This window comes from Chroicocephalus ridibundus, chromosome 1 (genome assembly GCF_963924245.1).
Source record: "Chroicocephalus ridibundus chromosome 1, bChrRid1.1, whole genome shotgun sequence".
Taxonomy (NCBI): domain Eukaryota; kingdom Metazoa; phylum Chordata; class Aves; order Charadriiformes; family Laridae; genus Chroicocephalus; species Chroicocephalus ridibundus.
In genome coordinates, this window is record NC_086284.1 from 207036205 (window position 1) to 207051996 (window position 15792).

At 38.8% G+C, this 15792-nt stretch overlaps 1 protein-coding gene across 1 annotated transcript in view; it reads left to right on the forward strand.

The window, feature by feature from the left end:
- Positions 1-14262, forward strand: part of PTPN12 (protein tyrosine phosphatase non-receptor type 12) — a 76793-nt gene extending 62531 nt beyond the window's left edge. The window contains exons 13-18 of the mRNA XM_063323515.1: positions 6190-7154; positions 9392-9469; positions 10669-10757; positions 11752-11782; positions 12256-12372; positions 12950-14262. Coding sequence (XP_063179585.1) covers positions 6190-7154; positions 9392-9469; positions 10669-10757; positions 11752-11782; positions 12256-12372; positions 12950-13011 — 1342 coding nt within the window. The 3' untranslated portion in view covers positions 13012-14262. The remainder of the gene's footprint in view (positions 1-6189; positions 7155-9391; positions 9470-10668; positions 10758-11751; positions 11783-12255; positions 12373-12949) is intronic.
- Positions 14263-15792: the final 1530 nt, after the last annotated feature.

The window sequence follows — 15792 nt, forward strand, 5'->3', positions numbered from 1 at the left end:
GATGAGGTAACAACTTGTTTGTATGCCCTGTAATAAAGAGCTACGTATTGTCTGAAGGAGAAAAGGTAAAATACTGTGGCTGTTTAACTTTTCTTCACGTTATGCTTGGACTTCAATCTAACAACGTTAAAATACATTTCAAGGGTCACGTGGAATTCTTTCTTTTCAGGCCCTGCAGAACCCCTCTCTTCTGCAAAGCTGAGATAAAAAACATTGGTTGGTGTGTTCCTTGTTAGTTACCGCTCTGAGTCGTATGTCACAATTTGAAAAAGCAAAATGTCTCATGTAACTAAATTTTACAAGAAAAATTCACCAGTTGGTTATTTTTATTCATTTATTATACTTCTATATAAATTATCTGTAGTATAGTTTGTGACAGCTTCACTGAACTGCAGCTTTTTTTCCCGTGTGGATGGCAGTGATTTAATGCTTCAGCCTGCTTACATCAACTTTAATTTTCCTATTTTAATTGTGAGCGGGGATGTAGAGCTTGGTATCTATTTTTGGTTGATCATAGCAGCTGCATTCCATGACCTTGGCATCACTCTCTTTTTTTATTTGAAAATAAAACCCTACAGTATACTGCGTAGAATAACCATGGATTACTTAAGGGTTGGGTTTTTTTTCTTTTGATCGCTGGCCAAGTTTCATTTAAATCTGAGCCTATGGTGCCCTGTTTTAATAATGTAGCTCTTTTCCATTGAGGCTAGAATGGCTTAGATTTGAAAACATTCAAAAAATTTAGGATATATTGCATGAAAAGCAAAAATAGTGTTGCTATTGCTTCATTTGGGTTTTGGTTTTTTTCCCATGTGTACGCTTTTGGCATTTTTGGTGGAAAGTTGTAGGAGGTCTCTTTTTTTGACAAATTACTGTACTTTTGACAAATTATAATTAATTTTTATTATGACAAATGATCAAAAAAAAATGATTACCTAATGCATGGTTTACCTTACAGCTGAGAAGCCGTTAACATTGAGGCCTTTGGCACTAAGGCACTGCGTTGGCTGCTCAGGTTGTGCGGCAGTGAAAGTGTATGAAAAGCTGCCTTGATCACCTAGGGAAATTCTATATACAGTTATGCATGAGGAAGTGCCGAGGCAGTGGAATTACAAGATAATCGGTAGCAGTTGTGTATGAAGCGACACTGTCAAGGCTGAGTTATGACAAGGCTTTCTAGTTCTTATTGCACAGTGTGATTTTACAAATGTACTTGAGAAATGCTTGCTTTTGCAATATATAAAAGCAACGCAGGGTTAATTTGAAGGTCTAATGCAGGAAAGCTTACTTCTCTTTCTCAAATGGTTTGACATTTTTTGGTTCACTGACTCTTTTGTCTCTCAATATCCTCTTTCATGAGCTTTTTATTAGTTTCCTGGTAATTTAAGTCAAGCTGTTTTTACTGCACCGTCTCCTGTTGTTTGGAATAATATTAGTAGTTCATCTTCAGATAATTTTCTGCCTCTGGGGGGAGAAGTGTCTATAGAGCTGTTGGAGGAAGTGCCCAAAGAAAGCATTATGCAGCAGCTCAAAACGCCCAAGACTTTCTGGCAAGAGTTTTAGAAAAAGCTACTGCCAAACAAAGACCTCCTAAAGGTATACATACCCTAATAGTTCTGCTTTGTAAAAAGAAACAAAAACATTATTTGCAATGCAGAGCATTCAAAATAATACTGTGATGTCAGTAAAATGGAAAAATTGTTACATATTCAGAGAAAACTAGGAAATCCTTGGTGGCATGTCTTTCCTTAAAAAAAAAAAAAAACAACAAAAAAAAAAAAAAAAAACAAAAAAACATCAGAATGCTATTTGGGCATCTCATTTTCTGAGGATGGATATTCTTCAATATTAATACAGCAAAGAATGATTTTGATAGAGAATTTCTCATTTGATCACTGCAAGCTCTCATTTAATAGTGAAGGAATGTAAATATAATGGGGAATATTTTAATAGCTCTGTCTAGCTGTGTACGAGGAAGATGATCGCTCAACTTTTGGGTTGATGACACAGGAAATGCTGCACAAGTCATCTGTTCTATGCATACCTCTGAGAGGGCTGTTTGTGTACATGCGGGGTGACTTTATTAAACAGTAATCAGTGAAGAACTTCATGAATTTTGGCTGGTATTATGGGCCTATAATCTTGTCATATCTAGTTCGATGTTAACTTGTTTCTTTAGCTAATTGTAATGCTTAATGGTATGTCTGTACCAGATAAGAAAGTAGTTTTGCTGATTGCATGGATGACTCTGGGTCAGGAAAATGAGGTCAATAAGGGAAAAAACTCATTTTCAGTAGGAGGATTTAGTGGAGATTACTGATGAACATCACTGCTGGTAAAGAGGGCATGTAATCATGCAAGTGAACTCCCTCCATCCCTCTCTGTCCCGTTGTCTCCCCCCGGAACAGAGAAGAGAAATCCAAGGTAAATTCTCCTCTTCTCCTTAGTGTGTGTATTAAGTTGGAGCAAGACTGACTTTTTTTTTTTTTCTCGGCTGATCTTTACTGATTCAAGCAAACAACTTTTTCTCGAGCTTTTTCACTTTTCAAGAACGTCTAAAGGCAAAACAGTTCCCAAATTACTTTTAAGTTGTTTGGATGTGCTCTGTAGTCCTCCTATCTCAGTGTAATGCAAAATAGCAGTATCCAAGCACAGGCCGGGGAGAAAGAGAAGGAATTTGAGGCCCAACCCTTTGTGACAGGAGTTAGGCAGGGAGAGAATGGAAGAAGGCTCCTGGGAGAATTGCAGAGGGATCTGGGGTTTTCCAGATACAAAGATAACTTGTAGAAGATCATTTGGAAGCTGGGGACCTTGCAGTACCCCAGTGGGTGGGGATGTTCATAAACTGAAAATCCAAACGGTTCTCTTCAGTTTGGAATCCCTTGTGTAAGGACTTTGGTTATCCGGCCCATACTGCTAGAGCTTGGTGCTAATAAAATCATAAGGATGAAGCTCATGCTGTAGCCTGTCCCAAGATAGGTATGCTTTCAATATTGTAGAAGATTCAAGCGTGAGGCTTTTTTTACATAGGTTACGATAGTCTCAAGAATTTGCACTGTCGAAGTCCTTTTCAGGCCTTGCTTGCAAACAGGGGAGTTAATAGTATTGCTTTGATTTTTTTTTTTTTTTTTTTTTTGTGAAGTGACGTGCAGACAGGTAATGGGAAGCCTGTCTGATGCCTTTCAGTCATGAATAGGCGGTCAGGAATTCTTGTGCAATTGTGTGGTCTTTAGCCCTGTTCCCTATAACGCTTAAAAGCTGGCCCACTGTTGGCTTTGTTCCAGTGTAACGCAAACAGCATGTTTGATGCTTAACGTTTTTTGTTTGACTTAAGTAATGCCCGTAGGGCAGAGATAGCAGTTCAGTTTTGTAACTGTTGGGTTTTTTTGTTTGTCCTCTATGCTCTCCAGTAACCTTTTTGAAAACATGATCAAGATTTGAATCATTCTTGCTTCCTCTTGCTGTCTGACAAAGCTAGGTTGGCATATGTGAGCAGTATGAGAAGAAACCTCACCACGGATTGCTGGATAATGCAATACTGAAGGGATGCGGAGTATAACTGGGTACTCTGCATTATTCTTATAAGCCTTTCTACTTGTTTTTTTTACGCTCATACTTTCTTATTAATGTTGTCTGAGAAGGTGGAAAATTCTTTGGCCTACAGAGCTATGTTACTAGCCAGTGTTCTCTCAAGTAAGAAGGCTTTTTCAGACTTAATAGGAGCAATAAGAGGAAGATGGAGACTTGTCTTGGAAAGCCAAATGCCTCTAATTAACAAGTGCAGGAGACTGATGCTAGCCTTTGTCAGTCTTCAGAGTGAAGTGATTCATTCATCAAATTTCAGAATGTCTGTTGTAAAGCATTTATGGTTTACAGTCAGCCAAGATGTGATATTAATAGCAAGCCTTTTCTTTGGTCTTGTCTGTCCATCGCTCTAAACAGTCTTGTTAATGTTTTGGCAGTAGTGACAGCCTTTCTCTGTCTAGGTAGTTGTCTGATTAAAAAGAGTTTGAAAGACATGCCTCTTATTTCTGATCATCTTACATGTGTTGACTGACTGTGATAACCCAGCTGAGATTTCTTGGAGCTCCCCTGTGGTTGATGAAATTTTTTAGGCCTATGTTAGACTTCTTAATTCAGACTGAGCTTCCTCTGTGAAAGATTTGTAGGAGCAAGACAGGTAGTAGTAGAATTGGATGCTTTCTGACTGTTCCCTGTTGAATGGCAACCTGTGTTTGGATGCCAGACTTCACCTATAATCTCTGAAGGTGTGGTTTTATTATGTGGCTGATGGCTTGTTATGAGATCTCTTTTTTTTTCCTCTGCAGAATCTGTCAAGTCTTTAAAATACAAGTACTTTTTCATTCTTATTCTTCATCTGAGTTAGTAATGTATGATTAACTACTGCCGCTATCATGAAAGTTACATTTAAATGGCCTGAAAGCACAGGGCCTGGGGAATATAATCTACATATCATCCTGCTAGTCCTTACAACATGAGAGTTGTTACTGGCACGTCTTCTTCCAGACCTGCCACGTGTGCTGTGTTCTCCGAGGTTTTACACAAATGCAGCAGAATACTGTCACAGTGATCTGTCATCTAGCAGGTAGTAAGAGGTTTTGCCTTTTTGGAAGCCTCTGCTTTTCTGGCTTTTGGTGTGTAGCCTTGAATTTGTTTTCAAATAAAAGTCTATTTTCACGAGAGTACAGTAAACACTTCTGTGAATAGTTTCAGTTCTTCAGGATGTTGGATCATGAAAGGAAGGTATGGTCCAAGATCTACCAGTGACCTCACTTTCAAGGGAAGAGAATGTCTTGCTATAACCTTATCTCCAAGGGAAGGTTCCAAGTCTCCTGCTGCAGAGCTGGATTTGGGTCATTTATGGTGTCTGACATAGATTATCCCAAAAAACTAAAGGTGTGTGAGGATTTGTCTGACTCCTGCTTATTCAAGGTTACTTGGGTGCTGGGACCACCTGAACTTATCAGTAAAGACTCTTGTGACCCTGGGAACTGTCTGTTCCCCTAAGATGGAGGGATCAAAGTATCTGTCTTCTGAATATTACTGTCTTGGACGTTATGTGCTGGTCTGTATAGATGGCTTATTACTTCCCATGAAAGACGTCTCTGCCAACAGCAGGAGGTGATCTGAGCTTTGTGCATAAAATAGGTTGGTTTCACCACTCAAGTATGTGACCAAATCACACTCCTGTGCAAACCGTAGTCCATTGTGCTTTGGCTTGCCTGCCTGGATTGAAAGTATAATTTCTTTAAATGGTGTCATCGTATTTCTGTTCCTGTCACACGTTTGTTTTGCACCTCAGTTATCACTCTGTTACTAGTCTTACAGAATGAAAAGAGATATTTTTAAAGGCTCTGAAGGAAAATGCCTAATTCCTGTTTGTAGACAAGATCTTAGTCAGGTGTACAAAATGTTTATGGTCAAATATTCTACATCTAATCTGAAAGTAAACTGACTGTATGCCTGAAGAGCTGCTCCTTTTCAGTAGGTTAAGATGAGCTGTAATAAGAAATGCCGTGGTCTCATAATATGCACTGTAATTTGGATCGTATATTCTACTGTGAGTGGATTTTATACAGTGTGTACCTTGTGGCAGGTAAATTTGGTCTGCATCATTAGCCCTACAACTATGGAGAAACTATTGAAAACACAAATATAAAAGTAACATGTCCTGCTGGACATGTACAGAAACATAAAAATAAAGGAAGATATTTGGTACTAAGCAGGCTGTAAGGTTGTTCTTTAAAATGAATTTTTCTTGGCTTTCTTGAAAATTGAATTCCGTATGTCTAGTTCCTCTGAGCCCTTCTTAAGACAGAAGAAAGCAAAAAAGCGCTGAAATCCTGCCACAAGAGGGCCTTTCTTACAGTCTTTGAAGAAATGCTTCTGGGAAAGGATGTGAGCAATCTTTGAGCTATCAATGAGGATTAGTTGTGGGCTGAATGCATGTCTTTGTGATAGCCTGGAAGATGCTTTGAGCGTGTTGACTTAGTTCTTGCCTACCCCATTAGTCATATTTTATAACTGTTGTCTGTATGAAGTGAAAGCACTGCTTGCAGTTCAGTATTGGTATGAGAGCATTGCTACTGCCAAGATGGATGGGGAGATACCTAAAATATTGTCAAAATACAGAAAACTTACACAATTGTGTGTTTGGCTTTTTTACAGTTGCCTTGTAGAAGGAGACGCTAAAGAAGAAATCTTACAGCCTCCAGAGCCTCAGCCAGTACCACCAATCTTAACACCATCTCCCCCATCAGCTTATCCAACAGTCACTACTGTGTGGCAGGACAACGACAGATACCATCCAAAGCCGGTTTTGCACATGGTTTCGTCAGAGCATTCAACAGACCTCAATGAGAATTACAATAAGTCAACAGAACATTCAGGGAAGAATGAACCCAGTGAACGGGCAGAGAAAAGGCTGGAGCGCAACTTAAGTTTTGAAATCAAGAAGGTACCTCTTCAGGAGGGACCACGGAGCTTTGATGGGAACTCCCTGTTGAACAGGGGACATGCAATTAAAATAAAGCCTGTGTCATCCTGTGTAGTTGATAAGAGCTTTAAGCCACAGGAACAGATTTCAGGGGATTCGTTTGTAGATGCTTCTCAAAATTCGCGTATGGAATGCAGCGTGCCACAGTCTAGTACGGCCTTAATACCTTCACCAGAAAGTCTGCAGAGTCAGCAGGCTTCTGATACTCCGCCAAGACCAGATCGTCTGCCTCTGACAGAAAAGGGACATGCCACGTGGTCACTGCACAGGCCTGAAAATGCACTGCGTACGTCAGTGTCTGAAGACACGTCTTCAGACCTCTTATGTCATGGTGTTAAAACTCTCTCTCTGGTATCAAACACCACGGTTGAACATCCTTCCAGTGATAATATTGATCATGCTACTATTTCTGTTCGAGCGCCCCTCTGTTTTACTAATCCTCTTCATTCAGATGATTCTGACACAGATGAGATGAACTTTGATGGAGCCATGAGCAGAAGCGCATCTAATGTTTCAACCGCAAGTGCCACAGTTTCTGCTGCCACTAATACTGAAAACTTTTCTGCCAGAAAAGTATTGCCAATGTCTATTGCTAGGCAAGACTTAACGGCTGTAACATGTTCTGAAGATGGCAAAGGTAGGTTTCATTATGGTTCAGAAGTGTGACTCTTTAAGCTGGTTGCATCTGTAGAGTTGGACAACATAAATTTCTTTAAAATGCAATTTTCTGACTGTAAATTGAAACAGTGCAGTGTGACAGCTTCAGAAAGGGCACAACTCTTCTTTCCCCCAGTTTTGGTTTGCATGTGAGCAATATCTGCTACAAGGTACTACAGACCTTGATAAGCTGCTTCAAAAGCCTTATTGTGAGGTATGAATGCATTCGTAATTGCAGGTTTCTTTGCTGGTTGACGCATTTTTTTCTCCATGTCTGATTTCATGGAAGTGACTATAATAATGGCAGTTTTGTGTAGTTGACATATTTTAACAGTCTTGTCCAAACACACATCAAATTCATGCTTCTGGTTGATGTGCTAGTCCTAAAAATGTAGATGTGACCTCTTTCACTGTACAAGTCTTTGAAGTTGCTCATGATTTGGCTCCTGCATTTTAATAGTATTGTAAATATTTAGCCTTGCTTTGTCCATTTTATATTTGGGTTGTGGGTGTTGTAATCCATCTCAGACTTGAGAATATAGGGCTGTATCGCTTTGCACCAGTGATCCTCAACCATGTTTTATAGTAGCTTTTTCATTTTCGTACTTGAGGACTCTTCTGTCTGAAGCTGGGGATTTGGGTACAATCATCAATAAAGCTTGCCCATGAACTTACCAGCACCCTACTTGCTTAACCGTAACTGTTGGTGTGCATGATCTTATCGCATAATTAAATCCTCTTTTTGATTCAAATGAAATGAAAGGTAGTTGTACCCTGAGGTTAAGAAAAACCCAAAACAATAACCTCCCCACAACAACAAAAAACCCCAAACTTAAAACAAGTGTGTATTCCATAGTGATCTTATTTGCTGATTTTACGGAGACTATTTCAATAAATGAAGGTTTTCTTATATTGTATAGTAAACCTGAGATGGAGCAGGTCTCAGAGAGTCACTCTGAATGCAGTGGCTTGAAAAATGTGATGGAGCTCCTTTCCCTGCTGCTGGCACGTTGGCAGGGCAAGCTTCATGGTTTCATTAGTTAAACATCTTCATCTTTTTATGAATCCTGGGTAGAATACAGTTGTCAGATGAGACTTCTTATGGCAGCAGCTATTTTGAATTGGTTTAAACCTTTAATTTCTACTCCAAATTCCTGAGCAGGCAGGAGTGGGGCTTTTGCTGCCAGAACAGCTTGCGTAGTACACTCCTGAGAGGCGAGACTGGGGATGGAATGTGTTACTGGCAACAACGGTAGCCATCTCCTCTGGCTCCTGTTTACCCTTCTGGCTAGTAAACCTTGCACTAGGCTGTTTAACTAGTTTATATTGGTGGTGTAGGAGCCAGCCTGGGTGGGCCCCGAGGTGGACTTTGGGAAGTGAAATGGGGACTTGGGGCTTTAGAGAAGTGGCTAATGTGGGGCTTCCCTAGGACTGACTGTCGCACGGTGCTGGCCTGAAGAGCATCGTTGCTTAAAGTCCTTGCACCATGTAGTCTAGCTGTGCTGTATTCACTTTGGAAGTAAGCATGGCTAGAGCTGCTTAAGAAAAAATAAAAATCGCTGCTCATCAGTAGTAAGTTTCTGTCTTCAGCACAGCTGAAGAGCTCATACGTATTTTCAACATGCTTCTTGCCATGGCTTGGGAGCTTCATCAGCGGTTCAGTTGGTAGGCACCAACTGTATGTACCTACCAGTATCTGCAGAAGAGTTCAAGAAGGCGGCGTGTTGTAATGAGCCGAACTCTTAGTTGCGGTGGCTGCAAATAGACATGTAATGAACTGCAATTAAATTACAACAACTACTGTGGTACAGTTACTGGCAAGTTACTTGTTCAAGATGCAAGCGATACCGCTCCAGTGCAGACTGTTAATTCTGCTTATATTGTGTTGCTGAAAGAATGAAGGAAAAGTACTCATGGGAGTTGCCGAGGTGTTTTTCTCCAAACGATTTAGACTATTCTACTTTTCTTTCTTCCATCACCTACAAACTGGTTCTTAACCCCTTAATGTGACGATAGCGTTGTTAGCATGGAGTCGCTCCCAAGGCGTTAGCATCATAAAACAAAATGGTTTATAACATTTAGAGCAAATTTTCCTTTTGCTTTAAATTTTATGCCAAGTTTAGGATGATCTCATGTATCAAAAGATCAACTTCTAAAAATCTAGGAGGAAAACTTAAGTGTGTTTTTTAACTTATTTAAATGTTATATTTGATTTAGATGCTGATACTAGTGAAGATTCCTCTCCCCCGCTCCCAGAAAGAACACCAGAATCATTTGTATTAGCAAGTGAACAGAGTGAGTTTTTAATGTTTTGTGATAATTGGGGATAAAATGTGAAATGCGTTTCAGTATTGTATTTGAATGTCCCTGCTTTTTTGGTTAACCTTAAAGCGCTGGCACAAATGGTAAAATGGAATGACATCAAGCCTGTGTAATGGCTTATTTTGAGGTTTAACTTTCACAAGCCCTTGAACACAGTCAAATTATTTCTCGCTTCTGACTAAGCGTGCTGTTACATGATACCTAAGTGTATCGGAGGCTTCAATATCGATTTTAGTGGAGCTGGTTTTCAATCTGAAGGGTATGGAAATGAGATACAGTGGGGAAATGCAGTACAGTTGGGGGATTCCCCAGCTATTTTACGCTATTTTAGGAAGTTTCCTGCTGCTCCCAGGTAGGGAATGGGAAAACACGTGAAGAGTGCTTATCTGATTCTCCTTTCCTGGGCACAGGAAAGATGATGACGTTTCATACTGCACTGCATGTGAAATGATAAATTAGGTTGGTTTGGCATCTTCAAAAAACCTAACTGTGGTGTGGTTATTTACTGAGGCTTTTGTTTAGTGTCACTTTGTGAAATTTTCAAAAATTTTTGGCCAAAGTAGTTAATAAAGATATTTTCAGCATAAAAACATTGAAGTTTTGTAAATATGTCCCTTGAGCATCATAACATAGGTAGTTCAGAGTCAAAGCGATCCTTTCTTTGGATATTATGGACTTGTTTCTTTTCTGTGAGAACAAAAGAAACAAAGCGCTTTTTCATTTAAAAAAATAAATATCTTTTTCAGACTGGAATCGCTAAACTCACTTCAATTTTGATTGTGTTTTTGCATGGTGTCAGTAAAGGACAGGTATGACTGTCCTGACTTCTGTGTTTTATTTACTTAGTATGATTTTTTCAGACCTACTGTTATGGCATAGCTGGTATAACAAAATTTTTAAAATATTATTGAAAAAGAAGCTAGTTCTCCTATTCTTAGGAACCCCTAAATGAAGGAAATTAACACCCACAATGCAAATACTGCAGCCTTGCGTTTGGAGTTCTGTTGTGGAGTCTTCCCTTATCTTGAAAGCTCTTTGTGTAAAGAGAGATTCATGTTTTTACAAGCATTTAATTTTAAAAAGTTGCTTTATAGCACGTTTCTAATGCTATGTTCTAATGCCGCATCATGGAGAGAACTCAAGTATGTTGAGTTTGGTTTAATTTTTCCTAGGCACACCCTTGCCGAAGCCAGCTATGATTGCGCAGTCTGAGTGGAGCATATTACGTGATCAGCATCTCCCTGACCAGTCAGCCTCTACAGTAAGTACAGGAGACACCTCTGTACTAATCCGTCACTTCTAATTTGGTTGGGAGCTACAAAAAGCAAAATACATACTTTTGAAAAGTTACAGCCGCTGATCATCTGCAATGAGCCGGCTTTTCCTCTGCCTGAGCTGCTGAACTGATGTGTTAAGAGCGTGTTTTCTTTCCAGAAGAACAACCTGGCTTTCGAAGTTCAGCAATACTTTTAAAAGTCATCCTCAATATACCTTGAATTACAGCTGTAAGAGTGTAATATGCTGCTTTTATGGAGCTTGCTGTCTGCCTTTAATGCATCATAGGCTAATTCCAGCCGGAGAACTGCAGTCTCTCCCCTAACCTGCTGCGTGAGGCAGGGACTCAGACCAGGCTGCTCAGGGCTTTACCCAGTTGGGTCTTGAAAAACTCCAGAGATAGAGACTCCATATCCTCTGTGGGCAAACTGTTTCACTGCCTGATAAAGTTTTTCCTTATATCCGTATTTCTTTTAAACCAACCCTTTTCTGCCCATCAGATTTCACTTTTCGCATCAGGCTACGAGTTGCTCAAAGCCATCTGTTACAAACAGCTGGCAAAACTTCAAAAGCGTACAAATCCTCTATGCATTCATGCTGGGTTTTCGTGCACCCCCAATACACTTCACAGCCACCTTTACACACCACTTAAAAATTTGACAAAGAAGTTAAATGACTTTTCAGGGACTGTAAATTTAGTATGGGAACTAAACTACCTAATTTTGCAAATAATTTGTAATATGAAAATTTTAACTTTTTATTAAATATTAAGTGAGGTTCTGATAGTAACTTCTTTATTAACTACTGTAGCGGTTGGTTTTTTTCAGTGTTAAAGCAAGTCAGAAATGTAGGAGCAAGTAGATATTTCCACAGATGATGTATATGTTTTTGAAGATGTTTTCATCATCTTGAATTTCTGGTGTTCTCTTAGTATTTTGGAAGCGTTTTACAGAATTATTTAAAATATTTCTCATTAACAGGGTTTGAAAACAACTTCACCTGTACTACCCGGTAAGTGATGGAAAAGATTTTTATTTATTTATTCTATATTAAAAGGAATGTTATTTCCACTTGTTAATCTGTTCAGTAATCCCATAAGAGTGGAAAGTTTAAGTAACCTAACCATTTGAACTGAGAAAGTGTTTTGGGAATACTTTTATTAGAAGATCAGAAACTACCAGGGAGAAATTTTTCTCCTTGCAATTCACAAATATGTCATGATCTAACCTTGAAATGCCCGTATACATACAATTGCTTCAAAAGCTACTTTCTATCCGTGATGCTTTTCTTGCAACGAGCTCATCTGTTCCTAAACAATTTTGAAGTATGCTTTTTAAGAAATGAGAAATTGGCTGTTAAATCTTTATTTTTGTAAAAAATATTTGATGCAAGTTGTGTTTTGGACTGAGCTGCGCTTGAAAATAGCGTTCACGCAGTGCTGAGTAAATGAGTGTTAGACTGAGGGAGGTGTTTGTCTTTTCCAGATCATCCTGAAAGGAGCAGCAAGACACCAACTGACGTTTTATCTCAGATTTCTTTTTCTGGTTTCACCGATACAAGAGGTCAAATTTCAGAATATCCTGCAGAAGTAACAGATCTTGGTAACTGCAATTCTTTCAAAACATAATCACTAGATAATTTAAACACAAGATTCCTTAACATTACTAGCTTGGATGGCTTCTGCTGCTATCTCCCTGCCTTGTCTCTTCAGCATTGCTGAAAGTTCTCCCCAGAGCGAGCGATTCAGTCATTCTTTGCTTTGTTTTTCAGAGTGTATGAAATGCAGAATTAGTCAAATGGAGTATAATTTCGGTAGAACACTGAAAACTTTCAGAAATAATACCTGAGAAAACTGCTCTGGTACACAGAGAAGGGGGGTGTGTGTGTGTGGAATCAATAAATAATAACAAAGGCTGTAATACTGTATTTACTGAGAAGTACTTTCCAAGTGAGGTTTAAATAGTGAACTATAATTATATACAAATTCTTCATGTATGTATTTCCTATGGCCATGGTGCCTTTAGAACTCCTAATACTACAAAGTCATTTTCTAGCCCTGAGAATAAATCTCTTCCGTGAGAGCCGGAGCATTTCTTACAGTGATCTTGACTGCTGCCAACGTTTGTGAGACTGCACTGTCTGAGGAGACAGGAGTAATAAATACATTTATTTCCTTAGGTTTTGGTAACCGCTGTGGAAAGCCCAGAGGACCAAGAGAGCCACCTTCGGAATGGACATGATCCAAGAACCAATGGACCATACTATCAATAAATTATACTGGAAGACTCAAGTGCCACTGAGAACTAGAAAAATAGTATTCCACTTTTCTGGGGGGCGACTAACACAGAGCAGTGTAGATCTAACTACCAAATGGTACACTCTTGCAGTACATCCCACGCAAAACCTTAAACATTGTTCACGACAGTGGATTCCAGTATTACAACTTAACTTTTTGCTGGGGCCATCTACCTGCCTTATTACACTTAGGAGAAAGTATTACATATGATTTATTTTGTAACTTCAAGTATTATTGCCTTAATGTCTTTTAACCCTGTTACACGCTGCTTGTAGACATATGTTAATATAGTAATACTTTCGACAGATTGTGTCTATGGACTACTTTTTGCTAACGTTTGATTACCATGTATGCATTATTTTGTATATGTACAGGGCAAGTAAGTATATAATTTGATAAAGTTGCAATCATAAAATATTAACAGAAGATGTAAGAAATCTCTGCATGATCTAAATTTTTGTGTACCTTATTTGTAAATTATTTGCCCTGAAGTTTTAGAAAATAGTTTCTGGGGTTTTTTACACAAAATTGCTGGACACACACAGCCAGAATTACAGGTTAGCAGAGATAAAGATTGTAATACATTTTGTAAATTGTAAGCAAAAGGTTATTTTTATATTATATACTGTTTAATTGTCAGACCTAATTTGTTCTGGTTTTCATCTAGTCACGGAGATTCAGTAAGTGCCTTGGAACAGTATTGAATTCTCTTAGCCTGTGTATGTTACTTCAGTGTTTTGAGTTCATCTGGAATTAGATTATCAAAAATATTTGTACGTTTCTAGTATATTTGACCTGCCAGTAAAAGAGAAACCATTCTACATAATCAACACTCCTTAGTTTTCATTTTAACGTTTCATCAGTTGCAATCTTTAGAAAATGCATCTCTCTCAACTTTCGGTATAATTAGGGTTTTACAGTTTTAGTATGGCATGTTTCTAATTCGGGGAAACCAGAACACACTGGTGAAAGGACTGTTTAAATACCACTGTCTTCTCTTACAAATGGTAAATACCATTTTTGTTGTTCGGCGACTGTGTATGTAAGACAGCAACTTATATGAAGGTTCACATAGAGCCCTTGCAGCTATACTGTATCTTGGCAATATATTATGTCAAGAGTTAATCCTTATAAGGATTCCTTACTTAAACTTTTCTGTAATACAATCTTTAAATTAAAGAAAGTCAAAATCTCACTATGGGTGTTTTTACTCTTAGGAAAAAAAACTGTTTTCAGAAGCATCCTTCACTAAAGTAGCGTGAAGGATGGCAGTCTGGCTTAGTTTATACATCTCGTACTTGAACAAAATAGCGACCCTCAGGACCTTCTTTTTAGCAACGACTTTAAAAGTTCTGGCTAGCAATAATGCCAGGGGAGTGAAGAAGAGTGCTTAGAGGAAAAACGTTTATTTTAAGTATTGGAACTATCTGTTAATCTGAACTTCAGCCATGGAAACGTTATGTTTAATTTACTACTTGTACCTTTAGGGCCTCTCCGCTACGAGAGCGCTAATGCCCAGATAGCAGCCCTATTATAACTTCCAAAAGGTACATTATTTGCAATTACTGTCTTTGACTGTGGATTAATCGCCGTGCATTTGGTACACACGACAGACTGCCCAGCTGGGGAGCTCTTTCAAAGAACTGTATGCACTATAAATACTTATCTTAACTTCCCACAGGTATAGTTTTGCAATTACTCATTTAAAAGTAAATAATTCAATGATATATGCCATGTGGGATAACCTATATCAGCTGGATTCCTGCTTTGTAAACGGTTCAGACAGCTGGAATGTCTTGCAGTTGGGTGCATAAAGTTGGCCTGAACTTTGTTCCCCTTCCCCTGCATTGAAGACGATCAGCTCAGACTTTAAGAGACCTCCTGCGGCGCTGTCGTGCGCGTGGGCTGTCACTGCCACCAGGCAGTCCAAATCGGTGTAACTTTTTGAAGCAACTGTTAAATAAGAAAATTGCCAAATGTGTTTTGGATGTACTTTCTGAAGGATCATTTCCATATTTCTCTACCAAGAAAATACAGAACTGTGCAGATTGTAGATTCTCCACTTCCCACATTTGAATTTCACCTAGAGCAAAGGCTGACAAAAATCTGTGTACTATATACAGGCCATCTGGCAATGTTTAATTAAAGTACATCCAGGTTCATATTTTTTTCCCTTAGATTTGCATGGATTTGGATAGTATTCCAGACTGAGTTTGTCACAAAGTTCTCAGCCTTTCTTTGCTTTAGCAATAGGAAACTGAGTTGCCCTGTATGGATTTCTGCATCCTTTCACGGACTTGTTTTACAACTCGCTGTTGCCTGCTTACATTCATCCGAGCTCTATATTTTTACCTATTTTATTTCAGGTAAACTGAGTTTCAAGTGCAAGGCAAAACCTGCCCAATGTCGTTACTTTCTGTATCGATGCTGGTGGGGGGTACGGAGATAAGCGCAGGGCTGGGCGCTGTGCACTGAGTAGTTTCACGTCATAACGTCCCAGTGTTATCCAGTCCAACAGCTTCTTCCAAGAACAAGACCTTTCTTTGCTGTGGTTTATTTGTAAACCCCTTTACATTCATTTTCAATATTACATTAGTTTACAAATTATCACTGAATACTGAATAGACCAAGTTGTTTTATATATATTTTGAAATCAATCATGGAATAGGTTTTTCCCTTTTGTTTAGGTCCAGTCTTTCCACGTTCCTTCAGTATTTTTCTAAAA